The sequence below is a fragment of the Coturnix japonica genome, chromosome 14 (genome assembly GCF_054131305.1).
Source record: "Coturnix japonica strain WE chromosome 14, WE-NBRP24, whole genome shotgun sequence".
NCBI lineage: Eukaryota > Metazoa > Chordata > Aves > Galliformes > Phasianidae > Coturnix > Coturnix japonica.
Genome location: NC_140676.1, coordinates 2555812 through 2575898, shown reverse-complemented (window position 1 = coordinate 2575898; position 20087 = coordinate 2555812). Strand labels below are relative to the sequence as shown.

Below are 20087 nucleotides of genomic sequence, written 5' to 3'. Positions count from 1 at the left end.
AGGCTGCTCACATGGTGGACAGAACAGCATCTCTTACTGACTGCTTGGTTTCCTATCCTATGAGAGGTGAAAGACCACTGGAGCCATTCAGATGGCTGTAATCTCGCCAGCACCAAGAAGAGCCAATGCCTGTTTTGTAAGCAGATATTGCCAGACACATAACAACTCACAAGGTTCACTATTAATGGCTTGATACGTTCTGGTAGAGATGCACATCAGGACTCCCTTAACAGACACGCTCTGTGGGTAGAAATACAGATAATACACCATCCTGGCCAATGGCTCCTAGGATTTGGTCACCTTACCCAAGAAAACCAAACCATGGCATCATCAGGAGATCCTTGCCAATAGCAGGCAGAAGAAAAACATCAGCACAGACAGCTGGCTTCTGTGATTTCTCAGACGAAGGAGTGGAGACCACAGCAAACTACGGCCAAGGAACAGGGGAGGAAACCCAGAGCTGTGCCCATCCTCACGTCTGGCCTCACATCCTGCAGTGCTCAGCAGCCTGATCTCCTGCCAAGCAGAGCTGCAGGTTCCAGCCCAGCTGCCCAGTGTTCCATGGTGATGTGCCACGTGGAGCCAGCAAGGAGAACCACAGCCTGCAGAATGGCTGAGGCACACAGGTGCAGCTGTAGGAAACACCACTCTGGTAGCACCCATCCTTTGGAGAGCCCTTGCTGGGTTATTCACACACACCTTTCAGGACAACCTGAAGAGCAAAAGCGAATCGGGCTGGGAACATATGCTGGATAAGGACAATCCTCACCACGACTCAGCGCTGCTAAATCCTTGGAAGAGAACCATAAATAAAAGGCTGAGATATTTTAAACAGCAGTTTCCCTACTCCTCCCTTAAAAAAGGAAGCAAAAGAGTCCAAACTGAGCACTGGCTGACTAACCTAAGGCCTTAAATGAGCAAGGCAATTCTGCATTTGACTGGAATTTTAGTATTATATTGAACCATATTATTTTTTGTTCTCCTGTACCCCATAGTAAAAACATATATATATATATATACCTTTAAATAGAAGTCTGTGGCTGTGAAGGCTGGTATTAACAGCAGAGACAAGTGTCTCTGAAACCCACACCCTGCAGGGATCCCTGTGCACATACCCTATTATGGACATTTCTATTTCCAAAGTTATTTTCCCTCGTAAGAGTCTGGAATAATTGGACATCTCTGTAGCACACAACACTTCTGGGTCTGATCCATAAGAGAGTCCTCAGCACGTCATGAACAATTCCTTACAAAGAGTAAAACTAAGCAACGAAGTCAAGAGTCCCAGGCAGGTCTTAGGCACAGTTTTGCCATAAAATGCAAGCAAAAGGCTGCTAACCAAGAGGTGGTGAGACTCAGGCAGTGGGAGGGTCAGTAATACCACTGCCAGAAAGGCAAGGCCTCTCTCATTGTCCTCCAGGGAAACAGCCCAGACCACGTGCTGGAGTCAGAGAAGGGTGAAATAAAACTTAAAAAAAAAAAGGGAGAGAAAAGAAAAAGAAGAACTTGTCAAAAGATATTTTATTACCATGGAGTCGGAGCCAACTGTACAAGGAGGACTTGCAGGAAGCAGACCGCTTTGCCAGACAGCTGTGAGAACTTCACACTCGTCAGACAACCAACCTCAGCTCTAATCACCACCTCCAAGAAAGATTTGCTCAGAATCTGCAAGTTGAAGACAATTCTGTTCATAATTTACGGTCTGGGGATAGCTTAAGGCTCTCTCTTAGCCCAGATGGGAACTCATCAGGCTTGGTAACAAAGTGAATGAGGAACAAAAAGAATTAATAGTAAAAAAGCCCCAACCTCTCTCTGACCTCCAGAATTTACAATGCAAAAAGGAAGTTGACAGGCAACGGGCAAGTAGAGGCAGAGAGAGCAGGAGGCAAAGGGTGAGGTCATACCTCAGCATCAGAGGGCAGCGGTGCTGCAAAGCAAACACATCTGGAGCCGATGTGCAGAGAAATGGGGTGGCAGATGAAAATGATAACAAACAGATAACATCTAATCAAGGAAACAGCCCTGCCAGTGCACGTCATCCTTTCCATGTGGGGGTCTTGTAGACTGAATACACCGAGCACAAACCCTACCCACAAAACTGCTGTTTGCAAACACGGTGCAGAACAAGTGCATTTCCTCAGCGTGACCCTACAGGGCCATTTTTGTGCACCTGCTTTGACTGAATCACCCGCTGGAACAACTGCTGACAGCAGCAGGAGTCCAAAGGTGGAACAGGAAAGTCATTCCTGAATGGAAAGACACTTTGGGTTTACAGCTCTGCAGCACATCAGCCTTCGCAGCCCTGAGCTTTGCATTGCAGTTGTGGCAAGAGTGGAAAAGAGAAGAAAGGCATCACATCACATCACTGAGAGCTCTCAGGGAGTTCTGTATGCTGACGGCTCAACAACCCTACGGTGTTTAATCACAGCTGTGGTGAAAGGTGATGTATTTGCCCATTACAAGCGTACAACTGGGAAACATTCATGGAACGAGCAGCACGTTAGCATGTCTTCATTTCCAGCAGTTAAAAGAGACTTCCGAGAGTCCTCCCTAATGTGGTGGTCATTTGTTTCATTGCATGAGGCTTCACGCTCTGGTTTAGGATTAAAGTGTCATAGGGGGATTTACTGACTTAACTGAATACTTGCTTTCTGAGAGAAATGCCGGCTGTCTGCTCCTCGGTTCTATCTAGCCACCAATACAAGCCAATTTCAACTTCAGCTTTCCTGAACGCCTGGATTAAAAGAAAAAGAGGTGAAAATAAAAACCCATTTTTGCACAAAGAAAAGAAAAAAAAATCAGCCAAGACAACAACAACAAAACCAGGACAAGACCAAGAAGAAGCAAAAAAAAAAGCACATGGGTCTGGCCCAAGATCTTCAGACATCCCTTCTGCTCAGCCTTTATTACTTCCAGCTTCATCTGAGCGCACAAAGCCACCGGTCTGACACACAGAGCTGCTGCTTTCTGTCTGCTGTCCAAACTTGCTGCACAACACAGCGAGGCTGAAGCCTCAGCAGCACTGCCCCGGGCAGGCAAACACCCATGCAGCCCAGGAAGCCAAGCTCTGTCTCAAGGAGCTAATCAGATCAACAGTTATTTTCTGTTGTGTTGTCATGTTCAAGCATAAACATGCTTATCTTTGTGCTTACCATACAGAAAGGGCAAAGCGTGGCTGCAAAAATCCCTTTTTCATGGCTGACTGTGTTGCAAGAGCTATAATTCTAGATAGGAAAAAGGGTTAAGGAGTAACTTCACGCTGTCCTTACAGCTCCAGCATCTTGAGAACTCTATAGGATTGCAAGTCTTTGGTTTGCAATATATATCCACTCTTTTGTAAGACACAACACCAGAAGGTGTTCAGGAAAACCAGATAATGTTTTCTTTTCCTATTCAGATAATTTCAGATGACACAGTCCCATGGTCTGTCGAGCCCTGCCCCAGGTAAGCAAAGAAGCAAGCATCTGTATTTCTCCCTTAACCAAGCCCTGAAACACAGAAAGCTTTCCTGCAGGAGGGAGGAGAAACACAAACCTGGCAAACACTTGAAGAGCCAGCAGCCCTTCCTCATTGCTGTTATTGATCACCATGAAAATGAACAACTTGAAAACTGTTCTCACACCATTAGACATCAGTAGCAAAAGCAGATGCGCCTTCCCTTCCTCCCCACCTGCACACAGCTAGCCCCAGGCCATAGTTCTTTACCAAAGGATATTAACTCATTAGATTTAAAAAGCTCTCAGCTTCATGCCTTGCTGCTCTGATGTTCCCTCACTGCCGCAGTGCCCTTTGGAGTGCTGCAAAGGGCACGTGGGGAGAGAAGGGAGTGGGAGGAAGCCAGAGGAGCCATCTGAATCATAAGCAACCCAGCCCCGTCTATAAATTGAGAGCTCAACAAGATTTCACAGCAGTTTGGCCATGGAAGCTTCCCACCAAACAATGCTGGTTCCCAGACAAAGAGGAGGATGTGGAATCACAGAACAGCTCCGGTTGGAAGGGACCTCATGGATCACCCGGTTCCAACCCCCTGCCAAGGGCAGGGCTGCCAACCACTGATCAAGCACCAGATCAGGCTGCCCAGGGCCCATCCAATCTGGCCCTGAACACCTCCAGGGAGGGGCCAGCAGACCGGAATACACACATTTGAATGCCCGCTTCATTTCCCGACACCGAAACCAACCCCACACCTCGAAGCTCCATTAATCATTACCTTCAAATACCAACTTCTACTAACGTGTTTTTCTCTTACCAACAGGAAGGGCAATACCTGAACCTGCATTAAGTGACGGGAAAGGAAACACTTCAGATAGAACCCTCTCTTGCTGGCAATTAAAGAGCTCTTCACGGAAAAGCTGCCCTTTACAATGTTTGCCCTACTTCGCATTAGCTCTCAATTAGTAAGAGGCAATGCTCCAGAGGATGACAGGAATCCAAAGAAAAATATTACCAGGTAGAGAGCAGAGGCAGAGGGCTGTTAAATGAACTCCCAAGAACCTCCAGGTGGCAATAAGAGGAGGAAAATGGGATGGAGCAGACTGAACACCACAGCTTGTGCAACACAAACACACCGCACCAGAAAGAACACAGTACTCGAGTCCTTGGAGTGCAGGAAAAGGTTAAAAAACACCAGAAATCAAAACCAGTGGAGAAGTAGGGACGTGCAAGATGGTTCCAGGGTGTGGGGCAGGAGTACAACTGGAGATACTGAGTGGCAGACACAAGGCAGCCCTGCCCTAAAATCCCCTTTGAGATATCAAGGCAGGGGAAGGGTTCCAGACATCACTGACGTCCCATTACTCTCTCCTATTACAAAACCACTCTATTCCATTCCATTTGGGGAACTTCAGTTTTGCTGTGTAAAAGCTTTCTCCGCTACTTTTCCCATGTGTAGGGCAAAGCTTACACCCAGTACTTTGCACAACAGTATTTCTGGCATCTCTGCAGACAATTAATGTATATTATGCAGCCCGTGCATCTGAAATCTCAGTGCACGTGGCAACGTGCACAAGATACTGCTGCCTTCATTCACTGTGTAAGTACCAAACCATGAGGTGTCCAAAATGACCACACAAACCATCATGGATTCCCACTTACACCTGCCCTGCAACTCCTGATGCACTTAAAAATCAACAAGGCTCAAAGATGATGATGGTTTATATTGGCTTGGCTAAACTGCTCTATAAATAATGGGAAAATGACTGCAGTTCTCAGACTATTAACATTTACCGAGCAACAAATGCAGCAATAACCTGAATTGATTATAGGAACTGGAAGCTCTGTGGTTTGTGCAGTGTAACCATCAGAAAGGTCTTTCAGAGGGCAGGGCTGTGTTCAGCAGCACAATGTGGAGACAAAACAGGGCTGCTTTACTTCTCAGATCATGCTCTGCACTCTGGAAACCAGGTCCTTCCCCATCACTTGCACGTCAGAATTAACACATGGCCAACAAGGGGGAAGTCTCACTGCGTTCACATCAGGCTGGCAGGGAAGTGACGGTCATCATGGAGACCTTAGTGCTGTGTTTTATAAGCAGTGATATTTATCAGTGGATAGATAAAAACACTGATGTTATTCTATGTAAGAACATCTTTCATATCTGTAATTTCTCATTCTCCCACCCCCCACACTTCAATTAACCACCAAATACCAAACCAGCACACACCATTGGTGCCATGCAGTGCTATCTGTCCCCAACCAAGTTGCTTCTTTCTCTCCAGACACAAAATCAGCTACATAAGTCCTTCCTAAATCCCAGTGCGTGCAAGACACCACTGACATCTGCTACAGGCAGTGCATCTTAGATAGTTAATCACAAGCAGCAGTTCAACATCCCACCCCACAGACACTATTTATGAAGGGCTTTGCAGATTTCAAGGGGAGATCCCCAGATGGATAATGGAAGAGTCAGCGCTGCAGCCCCATCCTGCAACAGCCCAAGACACTCAGCTTTAAAGTCCTGCCAGTCCCAGACACAGAACAGCTACTTGGGAGAATTACAGAAGCTGTAAGATTGCCTTTGGAGTCCCACCAAGCTGAGCTAAGAGCTGTAGTTCTGCAGGCAGAGGCTCTTGAAGAAGGAACTCCCTTTGTTTGAATGGGACTCTGAACAAAACCATCTTTTAGACCTCACTGTCTTCTTGCAGCACATCACAGTCACACACCAGATTTATGAGCCTGGTCTACGCTGATGTAAACCAGCGTTACTTTGCTACCTGACCAAGTCACACCCATCGATACCAGAGTCTAAGTCAGCCTGATGCCAGGCCATGTTTAGAAGTAACTCTGGTAGCCCAGCTGTATTTCTGTTATACTATAAACAACATCTTAAATCTTATGTGATGTAGCAGCACTTGCAGTTTTGAACTGAACTCTGTCCCAGCAGAATTAATTTCCTATTGTGCATATGTGAAAGACAACTGAACCCAAAAAGGCAGCAGCGTGCATGCTGGAGGAAGGGCAAGAGGAACACGGGTAAGCACAAGGACCTGCACACAGCTGCACCCCACACCTCCATCCCTGGGCATCCCTGTGTTCTGTGCTGCTTTGTGAGTGCTCAGGTGTCCCCTGCAGCCTCCCCTTGCAGCAGGAGTTGCTCTGCAAAGCAGAGGAGGCATCGCTGTCTTGTGGCAGGGTGTGCTCTGCTCCTTAAGACAAAAGGGCGCTGGGAAAGCCAGCAAGAAATGGCTCTGAGGGATGCTAAAACACCAAACCCCTGTTAGCTACTGTGCAGCTCAGCCCTTGCTGACGTCCTGAGTGCAGCCTTCACATTTTCAATCCCTTCTGTTAAACGGGCATGATTAATTCCCCTGCAGTCCTCCCAGCCTGCTTCTGCTTGGAAGCCAATTTAGCAATTAAATGAATCGTCGAATATTTCTTGCCAGAGAGTAAAAAGGGAGTTTCACCTCGACTGGGCAAAACGCGATTCCCGAAGGATCTGAGAAGTTAATGAGTGGAACAGTTACAAAAAGAACAAGAAAGAAAAAAAAAAAATGGAGAAAAACTGGCAAATCAGACAGCCAAGAAAGAGACAGGAAGTGACAGATTTAAGAAAATACCTCTAAAGTAGAGGAAATGAGTCGTCCTTTAAGGAGGAATCATACACATAAAGCACATGGAACAGAGTATTCTTTGTAGACCTGACTGAAGAAGGGGGGAAAAAAAAAATCAGGTTATAAAAAAAGGCACATCCTGAATAGCATTAGAAGCAAAGCAGCTCCAGCAGCCTCAGCACATCGAAGGTGGAAACTGAACCATTTTAAAAGCAGTGGCCTAAATCTATCTGCAAAAGAAGAGAAAGAACTAAAGAAAAAGAGGGGAAAAGGCCACTAAATGCAGCAGGAGGGGGGAGCTGAGCCCACCAGGACCCCTCACTAAGCAGAACTCTGCTGGGCTGTGCAGCACCTCATGTTGTTACATGATGGATATGAGCAATTGCAAAAAGTGCAACCACTCCCGTGGGGAGGGAGGTGCTGGAAAAAGCCTTGCATGGAGCTCATGCTCTAACAGAGCTCTGCTCAACCTCATCCATGAGCTACAAAGCAGACATCTTCACTGCATTAAGGGGGTGTTGAACACAGCTTGATGAGCACATACAGACACACGCACCTTTGTCTGGAAGTGCCTGGCTGCACCACTGAGCTCATGGACACACAGCCCACCTGGGAAGGGACAGCAGCAACACAAGCCTTTGTTAAATGGTACTGACATATTTAAAAGGAAGCACAAGCTACATAGAGCCTGTGTGAAATGAAGTCCTCCTTACATGCTATTTTTAAAGGCAGTTGCTATAGCGCAGGAAATGTCACATATAAAAGAGCTTTATCTGAGTGCAAACACCTTAAAGAGCAAATTTCACCTCGGTGATTGCGAGTTCATCCCAACAAAAGAACATTCATTGTCTGGACGCCTTCTGCAAGGCTTTGCCCTGAGGGGGGAAGGAGAAAATGCAAGAGGGAAAAAAAATCTTCACTCCATTTTAGGACTGGGAAAGGCATTTAGTAAGACGTTTCTGTTAAGCTAAATTGTTCTCTTTCATTACAATGTTATCTCATTAAGGATAAATACACCTGGAGCTGATTCGTTACTTCTGGAATGATTTAAGACCCCTTTCTCTAGGCTGAAAAATTAGAGCAATTAATAAACCTGAAATCCTTCTGCCACAAAGATTTCCCCACAAAAGGGCTTCAACAGCAGATTTAGCACTGAGCTGCCCCAAGGAGCTCCCAGCAGGGCTTTCTGGGGCTGTAAGTAACAACTCTGCTACTATAACACATCACCCAGGGCACGGAACCATGATAAAGCATCTGCTAGAGAGGGGATGCTGTAGCCAGCCCTAACACAGACCATTTCATGGAGCATTTCCTAGAAGTCACTTTGAAGAAAGGACAAGAAAAAAGCCCAGGTCCTGTGCTGTGCCCATGGGGAGCACTGGGAAGCTCCCAGCTCCAGCTGCCTCAAGGAACAGGGAGCTGCTGCCCTCTGAGCTCTCTGCATGGGCACAGGGATTACAAACCTTAACATGACATGAGGTCAGGCACAGCAGAACGCTGCTGTCAGCCCAGCAGGTCACTCCTGGGGAGCTGAAAACAACCCGAATTGGATCATATCTACCTCTGACCACAGCACAACGAGCCAATGGCCCAAACAGGAGGCAGTGCCAGCATCCTTCCTGGCAGGATAGGCTCAAATCCACTGGGCAACTGGATCTAAGAAGAATGGACAATCCCATGGTCTGTTTGAAATGTTATAGAAGACACAGGTTGAATGCTAATCAGAAGGAAAAAAATACCGATCATCAACATATCAATGGGCTCCGTTCAGCTTTCAGCGCTCATTATTGTCTGGTGGGAGATGCAGGACTGGGTTTGGAAGGATATTTCCAAGTTGCAGAGTTATAGCTGCGGTCTGATTCACAAGGGCGGACACAGAAAGGACTGCAGGACTCTACAAAACATATGAAGGCTTAAAAATAAATAAAGATAAAAAAATACAACACCAACACAATAGCAACACTAAGAGATGGCCGTGTTTCACTGCTATTCACCACTGAAACACCACAAGAACCACCACTGGTCTTTTCTTCTGCATATAATCATCATATTGATGAAACTGGCACCAACCCCAAGCTGGATCTGCCTGTTTTGCCCCATCGTGCAAAGGCATAAAGACAACCAGTGGTGTTAAACTGGCTCCCAAAGAAAACAAAATCCAAGCCACTGCTCTTCCCTGCTTGGACAGGAAGAAAACACGCTCTCAGAAGACACTCTCAAACCTCTTTTTTTGGATGAGGAGTTGACTATTTTGCATGGTAACCAGGCATGAAATTATACCAGCTACAATGCAGGCTGCCCAGGGCTTTTTTCTGTGCTGGCCACCAGTCAGGTGCCTGAGTGTTCCCACTTAGATTTCACTCGGATGCCGTGCCAGAACACATCCCATCAGCATCACACTCGTCACATTAGCGCAGGATGGTTTTGCTGCCATGCCAAAGCAGCTGAGTTTCAGAGTGCATTGCTTGCTTGGCAGGTATTCCTCCTTGCCTGGGGGAGACAGGCACTGGGGAGTTCTATGTCTAGAAAAAATAAGATTATTGTAGCCCATCAGATATGATTCTGGCTTTAAGGATTAAAGCTGCGTCACAGTGAGAGCCAGGGAAAACAGCAGGTTGTTCCTTGACTTGCACCTTGTAACACTGTATTGTTTACTTATTTTAGGCCAATTTCCCTTCTAAAAGGGTATCTCGGTTCTCCTCTGCTTTCCCCACCATATGCCCAGCCCCATTATCAAAAAGGCTGCCTGCAAGCAAAGTTAAGTGCATTTAAGGTGTTGTCCTCACACTCCATAAGGAGACAGTACCTTCAGTAACTGCAAGAGACAGCTTATCCTTCAGCACTTCCAACCTCACCTTTTATTACCGTGAACACAATGGGCCACTTGGTTTACATATAGGCAGACGGACCAGGAACTCTGAGCAGCAGTTACAAAAGCAGCAACATCTGCTCAGTGATCGTGCAGCAGAGCATTGCACAAGAGCAGCTCTTGTAGTCAGCCTGATATTGCAAACGCCAAAAGAATTTGGTTCCCTCGTATCTCTGCTCATGGGACCTCTGTTTAGAATATTTGGAATTACTTGGACTCCACACGCTAACAAGACCCCACTGGGTTTCACTCTTGCTCTGGCCACCTTTCACCTCCAGGAGGTTTCTCCCCACTGCTTCGTGCTGCTCCCCGATGCCAGCAGCGCATCCCATCAGCACCCCTCATCTTCATTAACTAATTGCCTCCAATGAGTGCTCTGGGCTGCAGTTCAGAAAGGCTGCGGGAGAACTGCAGCTTTGTCCCTGCAGGGCTCCTCGCTTCCACTTCAATCCGTTCACTCTTTGATGCCCTCTGGGGAATCGAAGCAAACAATGCTGATTACTTCTTGCAATTTCTACCTGTGGCTTTTTTCTGCACCATCCTGGTGGGGGGGGGGGCACTTCCTGAGCTCACCCTGGGAATAGGCTCATTCTGGCAGAAAATTCATTTCTCACTGAAAACAAGTCAACTCCTGCCTCCCCTCACCTCAGCCCCGACGGTGGAATTTTAATTGAAATGACTGGGGCAGGAGGGAGGGACATGTGGCTTGGCTGAATGCAGGACCCCAGGCTGGGCTCCCCACCTCACCCCACTGCTCCTCCTCTTGTGGACACCCCCACACCACGTGCTCCTTCCACCCCAGGATGAGAGAGCATGGGAAAGGTTTGCAAGACACCCTGATGCTGAAGCACAGAATTCTAGACCCAAGGTAACAGTTGCCTCAATGCCCTGGGAAAGCTGGTGCTTCTGAGTTTTCCCTGCAAGCAAGGTCAAAACCACCCTCCTTCAAGCTTGCTCGAGAAATGGCAACCAGTCTAAAATTAAGCTGAAAAGTAATTTCTCATCCCCTTGTGAAATGCATCTTCAAAGCCTCAGCAGACCTGTGGTGAGAGCACAACAGTCCCCAGGGCACAGAGCAGATACGGGCACATGTGGCTGCAGGGCAGGGCTGCTGCTCTCGAGGGATGGAGCCGGTGACACACAGCACTGCCCTGGATCATCCCATGCCACCCCCAGCTGCCAGGTTTCAGCATTTATCCACAAGAGAATATCACTGTGAAAGCAAAAGAGCTTAATGGGAATCAGGGCACGTCCCTCTTGTGCTCTTCCTTTATCCCACAAGATCTATCTGGTGGTAATTTGTTGAAAAGTTGTTTTTTCCAGCCAAGCTCTACTTTAAGTCAAAAAGTCAGTGGTGACAGCATGGGAATGCTATTTGGGAATGGAAGTGGGGAGCAGTCAGCTAGCTTGGTGGGGGTAAGGAAAAGCAACACAGCAAACCAAACACAGGAACTGGGGAGATGGCAAACCTGAGAGATGCCCAAAGGCCAATGGGGACTAACAGCAGAGGTTCAGCACTCAGCAGGACTCAGTCAGCTGGCAGCCTGCTCTCCCCCTTTGCTCCCTCCCCTGGATTTCAAAAGATGAGCGTGCGTTTCTGGGCAGAGCAGAAAGTCTCTTTGTGAAATCAGCACGAGGACACACGCAGGAAAAAAAAAATGACTGGGGAAGATGGGGCGAAATGATGGGGGAGGAGAAAGACAGGAAGAAAGTCATCCAAAGGCTGCAATAAAGCTGAACATCTCTAAAGCTGGGGCTTCTGTCCAGCTGTGAGGTGCCTTGTGAAGGATGAAGCCCTCCTCCCACTGGTGCACACACAGTGTTCCAAGCCAGGTCTGTCCCTATAGTAGAAATTCAACACATTTTTCCCCAGAGAACATTCTATTGTCCTACAGCCACTCTGCCAAATTCGGACATTTAATTCAGTTCCCAAGTGCGAAACAGAAGGATCCCAGTCCTGCCTTTACAGCAGGAACCTCCAAGCCAGCACTTCAGCACAACCAGAGCTGGCTTTGTCCAGTGCAGGACACAGCACAGCTCCTTGTCCCCAGATGGAAAGGGAGGCAGCATGCAAACAACATCTCCCTGTGCATCGCAGCCTCAGAGCACCTCGCACAGCAGCAACCGGCGCTAACAGTCTGAGGCACCTCGGCAGATGTATGGCCAAGCGCCTATAAAAGAGCCTTTGTGCCGGCTGGAGGGAAACAAGGCATTTCTGTCCGTGAGACAGCCCCGACCACCTCGTGGGACGAGCGGGGCCGCACACTACACACTTCCTCTGCACTGGGATGCAGGAGGGCAGATGGCACAGAGCAGGCACAGCCCATGTGCCTGCAGAGGAGCCCGGGGTCACCCAGACGCTGCTCCACAGCCAGACACGCACCCGACATCCTCATCTCTAGTCCTCATCTCTGCACATTGTCAGATATCCTTTTCACCTTCACCCTACTTTCCCATTCTAGACTGGGCTAATTCCTTAAGGCTGCAGGAGCTGTGCTGTTATTTCTGGCCTGCAATAGATAAGAAACCACGTGGATGGTTTCTCCCCAGAACGAGCACAAGCAGCAGCAACGATACCATCAGCAAACCACAGGGTTCAGCTCAACACGTTATTCCATGGGCTCAGAGATGGCTCAGCTTCCAGCTGGGCCCGGCAACAAGAACCGTGCAGCTGCAAGAGGCTTCTGCAGCAACCACGGCACGATTTCAGTGCTACGGAGCCAGAGAGAAGGGGATAAAAAAAGATTATTTGGAAGCATCGAAGAAAAATGGCTTTGTTCAAAACCTGGAAAAGTCACGGCTTGCTCTTATTGCCAGGGAAGCAAAAGCCCCACTGCTTTATGAAGATTAAACCTGCCATTGTCTCCCAGTTTTTGGTTCCCCTTGGCCGAGGATGTTAGGGAACATCTTCAACAGAAGGATACAAACCAAACACATCAGCTGTAAGCTGTGATAAGGTTGCACAAACACACAAGGTAAGGAAAGGGTGAGGCTTCTTGACAGATCATCTGTGAGAAGGTTAAACAAACTCCTCTCCTGTCAGGACAGCAAAGATATGCAACGCACAGGAAGCGTATTTCTGCTGACCTGGACCACGACCATGAGAATCATGACTTCTGCAGGCACTCTGGTCCAACAGCACTGGTTTTAGTGAAGCATCTGCTCTGGAGCCCTATGGAATGACTAAAAAAGTCAGGTCACTCATATGTGGGGGGGGACTGCAGGAAAAAGGATGTATGAAATGGGCCTAATGTGTGTGAATTACCAACACTCACTTCCTAAGAACTTTCTCAGTCCTTATTGAGGACAAAGAACATCCCCTCTCACAGAGATGCTGAGGAATGAACTCTGCTGTCTCAGGGGCAAACGTCTTCTCTCCCTGTAAGACAGTAACACACGTTACAAAGCGTGGTTACAAAGGATTAAGGCAGCTCAGTTAATACAAACTAGCACTCTCTCCTGCATTCCTCACTAATACAGTGGTGACATAACCAGCCAAAACATTTAGCTTTAATTCAAATAAGGTTTAAGGAAGTTACTGCCAAGTAATTAAACCCATTGAAGGCTTGCGAGCACAGGAACCTTCGTTAATACGAACAGAGCGCTCCTCTAACCAGCTGCACCAATCTGAAGTGGCAGCCGTGAACACCAGCAGGGTTTTCAGGATCAGACTTGTGCCTCTCAGAGCTCACAGGGGCTGCAGCAGCCCCACTATGGGCCAGTTTCCTGGTGCCATGCTGCTTCTCCCTGTTCTGACACAAAGAAGGTGACAGGAGCACTTCTGGACCCGCAGGCAGCTCCCCTCTCACCACTTTCCTGCTTTGTAATGAACCTAGCCCAAATCATGGGCTCCCACTCCTTTCATTGCTAGAGCTAACCTCTGCATAAGAACCTGTGCTTAATCCACAGAGAGCATGGGATGCTTCTGAAAAGCGCCTCCAAGCAAAAATACAGCACTCAGCAGGAGTCCCTAAAGCCATTCAGTTTGAAGGATTAAAGTCAGAAGCTTGGATGGAGCTTAGATCCAGCAGGCCTGATCCTACCCGTGCTCCCTTCAATACACATTGCACCTTCTCCTAACAGCTCCCCAAGCAAATGCCTCTGAAGTCAAGGAGCAGCATCTCAGAGCTCCATGCAAACATCTCAGGGCCCATCCCACATGTGCTCTGAGCCAAGGCAAGCCATGCCACACAGCCAGCACAGCTCACCCCGGAGCAGGAAAGCTGCTGGGGTTGGTAAGGAGCTCGCTGCAGTGGCTTCCTGCTCAGTGCTTGTGCTTGCAGCGCTGACATTTCCCATGCAGAAAGCCTTCAAAGCACTTAGGGTCGTTAACAGCAATGTAAGTTGCATGCAGGTCTTCTCTGAAGTCTCCATTGCCACTGCAAGTCACCAGCACCAAGCTGAATGGGACAAGATCCCACCAACACAAATCAGTCACAGCTTTCACTTTTGCTTCATGACCATAACAGGATGTGCTCAAAATGCATCCAAGCAACCACTGACAACTCAAGGGCATCATCAGAACTCTGCTTGTAAGTGAACTAACCTGAAATAACCAGCACTGAACTTTCAGTTATGCAAGGAGCCCACATATGCTTTCTACCCAAAACTTCAAGGCTTAAGAAATGAAGACCAGTTAGATCCCCCGACCCCTCCAACTGTGTTCCCAGCTTCTCTGTGGCACATAAAGGTCACACTGTTCCGGGTATGTGGGAGGATAATCCCCACCCTTCATGCAATCAGGATTTCTGGCAAGATTTTAAGAGGTCTCCAGCTGATAACCATGAAAGTTCGCACCGCCGGGAGTCCAGATAAGCTCTTAACTCAGGAAATTAGTGCTAAAATGTTTTAAGCATTTTAGGGATCAATTAAGGAAGGCGCAGCAAAGTAGAATAAAGTTGCATTGGTTTGGGTTTTTTTTTCCCCCCAAATCAGATGGTTTTAGGACACAAAACAACAGCAGCTCTTCAGCTGGGAGGTTTCACAGGAAATGAGGTTAGACAGATGCTGAACAATTAATCCTCCTGCAGCACGGGCTGCACACTGCCATCAGTTTGCATGCACCATCTGCAGAACCACCAGGCACCAAGCAAAGCTACGGCCCTGCTGCAAGAGCCTGGTGCTGTGTCTGTCCTCCTGCATCTTCTGCAGGGCTGTGCAGGAAGCAGCGGTCACACAGACAGCACCAGCCCAGCGGATGTTACTTCCCCCCAAAACATTAAGAAAAGCCTTCAAAGTACATGAATACACCAGCACGGCTGGCTATAGGCAGTGTCTAGAGCAACTCGAGGTAATTATCTGGGTGCCTTCACTCAAACTGGGGGGAAAAATAATGTTTTACGATAAATTGGTTATTTTATAGAAGTAAAATCCATCACATCCATCCATTAAAAACAGAACTCACCTCTTGTTTCTCCTCTGCAATAACATAACTGTTTTTATTAAAGAAATGGCATTAAAGGAGTAACGCAGCCAGCACTGAGAGCATCCAAGCTGGATGTGCCATCCCTTCGGTGACCTCAGTTAGTTTACATTAAGCCCCTTCCCCACATCAGCACATCATTTGTATTTCCCATAGCCAAACAGGCCTGGCTTTTGTCTCCCTTTCTTACAGGCTCCGACACCTCGGTGCTGCCTCGGCTTTAAGCTGCTCACACAACTTGGTGGCAACAGACTGAAAAAAGCAGCCATTTCCCCCCAGATTTACACACAACCTCCCAAAACATCCAGGTCACTGTTACCCTCTTCTCCCTATACACCAGCTACAAAGCTCCATGCCAAGAGCCCCAGCTGAAGCTGCCTGGCATCCACTTCAACTGAGAAAGCCAATTTGCTTTTCTTTTTTACCGCCCAGTCACTTGGGGCATTTCACAATGAATTTGTTTGTACTGCGGCACACAGCTGTTTATTGCCCCAGGGTGAGAGGTGCTGATAGATTTTAAACCACTCGGATCCCAGCCTGAACCAACTGGTGTCCTTCCAAGGGCCCCAGGCAGGTGGCATTCACCGGGGATTAGGGCACAAAGCTCATTAGGTACAAGGAAGGATCCAAGTGCTGCACCTCATGGCTCCAGCAAGAACCCACCCTGCAAACCTGGAGGGCATTCCCACTGCTTCAGGAGAGAAACGCACACCAGAAAGCTCCTGGGCACAGCCTCCTCTCTGCCCATCCCACGGCTGCTAAACCCAGCAAACTCAAACCCTCAGATATCTTCTATGAACCTTAATTACGCAGCTGGGATGACGAGGCATTTTATTTGAGTTCTTTATCCCGCCATGCAATGAAGGATTAGCCTTGTCCTCAAGATAACAGCTAATCCAGGCAGCCACCAAACTCAGCAGACAGATCCCCATCTTAACAGAACCACTGTGCTCCAAAAAGCCAATAATGGGGACAAAAGCAATGCTTCTGCTTCCTGGGTTCACCAGTGAAGCTTCCTTAGTGTCTACACCACAGCACCAACAAACCCCAGCACAGGCACCACAAGCCATCCAGCCAACCGGGAACATATTAACTACCCATGGGCTCAAGAAAATGGGTCAGTCCCAAACAATTACCTACAGCCTGCAAAGGTTCATGTAAGCATAAATCGCATGGGGTTCCCCTCTTAAAACAAGGGCAAGCAGAAATCAGTGAGATCCAGGCTGAGGTGACTTCGGTCCAGCGCTCAGAGTGTGATACAAAGCAATTCTTGGTCAACATAACAAACAGAAATCCTTAACCAGCCCAGGTCCAGAGGTCACTACGAAACGATCCAGTGGTGCCGTCAGTTTTTCCCCTCTGAGATATTTGTTTCTCAAATATATAATTATTTTCTGAAGTGAAAGAGTTTGGTCAAGACTTGGGTGCAGATCTGAGGTCTCTGCTCCTATTCCGAACCCTCCCAGCCCACATCTTGGTTTCATCAACCCAAACTGCTGCCTCTGCTCCTTCACTGACCTCTCTGCCCTCCTCCTTAGCAAACACTGCTCCCAAAATTAGGCCCTGTGGTCACCTCTCGCTGCCTCCCCCTTCGCACCACAGACTCCCTGTGCCATCAGCAGGCATTGCAGCCTCCCCAGGCATCACCTCCTCTGCCTGGATAAGGCTCTTCTCTATTCTTACCTACATGCTCTGACAGTACAATTGTTCGTTACCCTCATGAAGAGGGATCTCCATCCATGACCACCCCAGGACCAATGGCCACCCACCTCTAACTCGATCTGAAGCCAAGCAGACATCTCCGAAGCATCTCAAAGGTTAAATTCACTGCTTAAGACGGGTCCGTTTATAAACATCCACTGTACAACACTGGTGTGCTTGTATCCTCCCTCTCTCACACACGTGATGTGTACTGTAGGTTCTTTGAACGAAGAGCTTCAAGGGGCTGCATGCACACGGCAGGATGCAGGTCTCTGCTGCTGTCAGGCTTGCCAAGTTCTGCACTTTCACTTCAAAAGTTAAAAAGAAGAAGAAAAAGAAGAAAACAAGAGCACGAGCTTTGAAGCCAGGACAATGCATATAAATCAGAATCACCTGATTCCAAAAGCACAGCTGGATGCTGCTCCCAAGAAGACGTGTCGAGCCTCATACTGCAGGAGTCCAACACAAGGATCCACCAACCCAATGCTGTGGCTCAGCATAGCCCACGGAGAACTACAGTGCCCAAAGCACGGCAGCCCCCGGCCCATCCCACCCAATGCCAGGCAATGGCCAGCTGGACACGGGCTGCTCTCCTTCCTCCTTTCTCAGAGGGCAAAGCAAAGGGAGCTGGAGGTCAGCAGGCAGGAGGTGCATGTGTCCCCAGCGTTTGGGTTCTGATCAACAGCTGCACGACTTGCCTTTTTATCTTTTTCATACAGAAAACCATAAACTTTAGTTTTGCCCAGGGGAGAGTCCATTCCAGAAACAGTACGTTCTGGCACTGCCAATGTACTTGGCAGACAGAACGCGCACTTCGAGGGCTTTCCTAACTTCAGTGAGTTTCAGAGTAGCAATTATCCTCAATTACTGCAGATGAAAGACGGCACAAAACGCCAGCATGAACCCACCCTCCTCCCAGGAGCCCCCCAACCACCCACAGCCACCAGCACCCCACTGCTCCCCAGCCAACACCCAGAGGTTGGACCTCTCCTTGGTGCCCACCAAGGATCACTCCCTTTGTCAAAACTTATATTTCTTTGCCATTTACAGAGGGGTTCGTGACTGAAGAAACAATTGGATCTGTACCAGCACTACCTTGATTTCCTGCTGCTACGGTAGAGACCTTGTGTTAAAGGTACCAGCACTCTCAAGCTGAAGATACCAAACCCTCCATACTGAAGCAACGCTTGGTGGTTGCAACAAACAAGATGGAATGGATACTGAGCTACAGAAAGATGGTTTCACAATTCAGATGTGTTTAAAGGAACCCTAAACTCAAAATGAAAACCGAGACCAGCAGTTTGTTGTGATGGTTAACACACAGATGAGATGCCTGCCATCAAAGCTGGGACATGAAGGTAGTGCATGGCTCTGCAGTGCTGCAGTACATGGGAACAGCCCTGGCATCTGCTCAGTGCCAACCAGATTGCTGCCAGGGGGAGATAGGAGAAGGAAGGAGATGTAAATTGTTGCTGAGAACACCCAGCAGAGTGCCAGGGGTCCAAAGCACCAATGTTCACTAGAAATGCACAGTCACGTCCCAGTGAGAGCAGCATGAGCCTTTCCTCCCCTTCAAGAGAAAGGACTGCACTGTATATTGCCTCGTAAACCATCAAGCTCCCATCTGTGCTCCGCAGATATTTCACAGCCCTGCTCTCTTTATGGGTTTTTATCCATAGCTTTGGCTGCTCCACCCTACAGACGGCTGAGGTTTAGAGCTATTTCTCGATGGCCGTGGCAGCCTTGGTTTTGTTTTTACAGCGATGATAATCCTTGCAGTAAAGAACTCGACATTTTAAGATGCGTGTCTCACTCATGACTCACTCGACCTGTCCCACGCAGGGCCACAGCCACACACCGGCCATAGAGCCCAAAACCCATCGGTGCTACAAGCTGTTCCCAGAGCAGAGCTGGAGGCTGAGCTGGGTTCTCCTACAGCACACCCCTACTTTTGTTGCATCTTTCATGGGCAGGGTGAAGCAGGAGGTCCAAAGAATCGTGGTGTTGATTCTTGTATTTGCTGAGAAGCTCCTGAGGGCAGGAAGAGCACCAACAAATCTTTATAAGCAGAGCTACTAACGGAGCGGTCTGAGAGGCAGCACAGAGAGCAGCAAAGCGACAGAAACACAGGAAGGGGGGAAAAAAGGGTTTGGAGACAGATTTACAGACAGACTGCAGAGAGCAGAGAAAAAAAAACACAGAGCCAGGGCTGGAGGCGCGGCTGGGCACAGCACCAGAGAAACAGGCAGCGAAGATGAGCAGCACAGTGAGGACATTGTAGGATCCTAAAATCAGAGAAAGGGGGCACTGACAGTCGTGGCAATGAGTAAAACGACTCCGGGCGCTGTGCCCACGGCCGGGGCAGTGCAGGAAAGGAAACCACCCGAGGGGAGCTCCAGTGGGGCCCTGCGTGTGTTGGGGCTGAAACCAAAGAGCCGGGGGCAGCCCAGCCAAGGACCCGGAGCTCCTCACTCCTCACTGCTGCAGCACTGTGAGCCTGCAGAGAGGTGCTGCAGTAGGAGAAGGTGGAGCAGCTCAGGTTTGGTTTTTCCAAAGCCAACACAGCCCTGTTTGAGGAACCTCGTGCTGCAGCCGTTGCCCTTTCAATGGGAATTCTGAGAAAGGCGGTGGCTGAGCCCCAGCACAGATAAAGCTGCTCCATCAGAAGTCCATGTAACACAACACGGTGCTCACAGCGTCCCATAACGTGACATTCATCAACAGACAAGACGTGGAAAATGTCGCTTTTACACCCAGCTACACTAACACAGCTGGTAGGACAGCTGTGCTATTTCACACTGCCACTGCTTTGCCTTTGATAAAGTACCGGGCACGTTTCATCTGCTTGTTCAGGCAGTGAGAGGACCAGGTTGAAATGCACAAGAAGTCAGCAGGGTTTGAAGCTGAGGCCTCAACTGAATGAGAGCAAAGATGCTCCTCATGGAAGCGGCACCACACAAAGAAACCTTCCCTCTCTCCAAAACTTGCTTCAGAGAGTGGAGGGGCCCAAAGAAAGAAGTTGGGGGCACCTGGAGGTGCTGAGGTT

The 20087-nt window shown here is 48.5% G+C and overlaps 1 protein-coding gene across 2 annotated transcripts in view; it reads right to left on the bottom strand.

The window, feature by feature from the left end:
• Nucleotides 1-20087, bottom strand: part of CHSY1 (chondroitin sulfate synthase 1) — a 58181-nt gene that overhangs the window by 30392 nt on the left and 7702 nt on the right. The window contains exon 1 of one of the 2 annotated variants that reach the window (XM_085515249.1): nucleotides 17110-17251. The exons of the other annotated variant lie outside the window; for it this stretch is intronic. Within the exon in view, the coding sequence (XP_085371375.1) occupies nucleotides 17110-17139 (30 nt within the window). The 5' untranslated portion in view covers nucleotides 17140-17251. Of the gene's footprint in view, nucleotides 1-17109; nucleotides 17252-20087 lie in introns of those variants that run through there. 2 annotated transcript variants of the gene reach the window in all.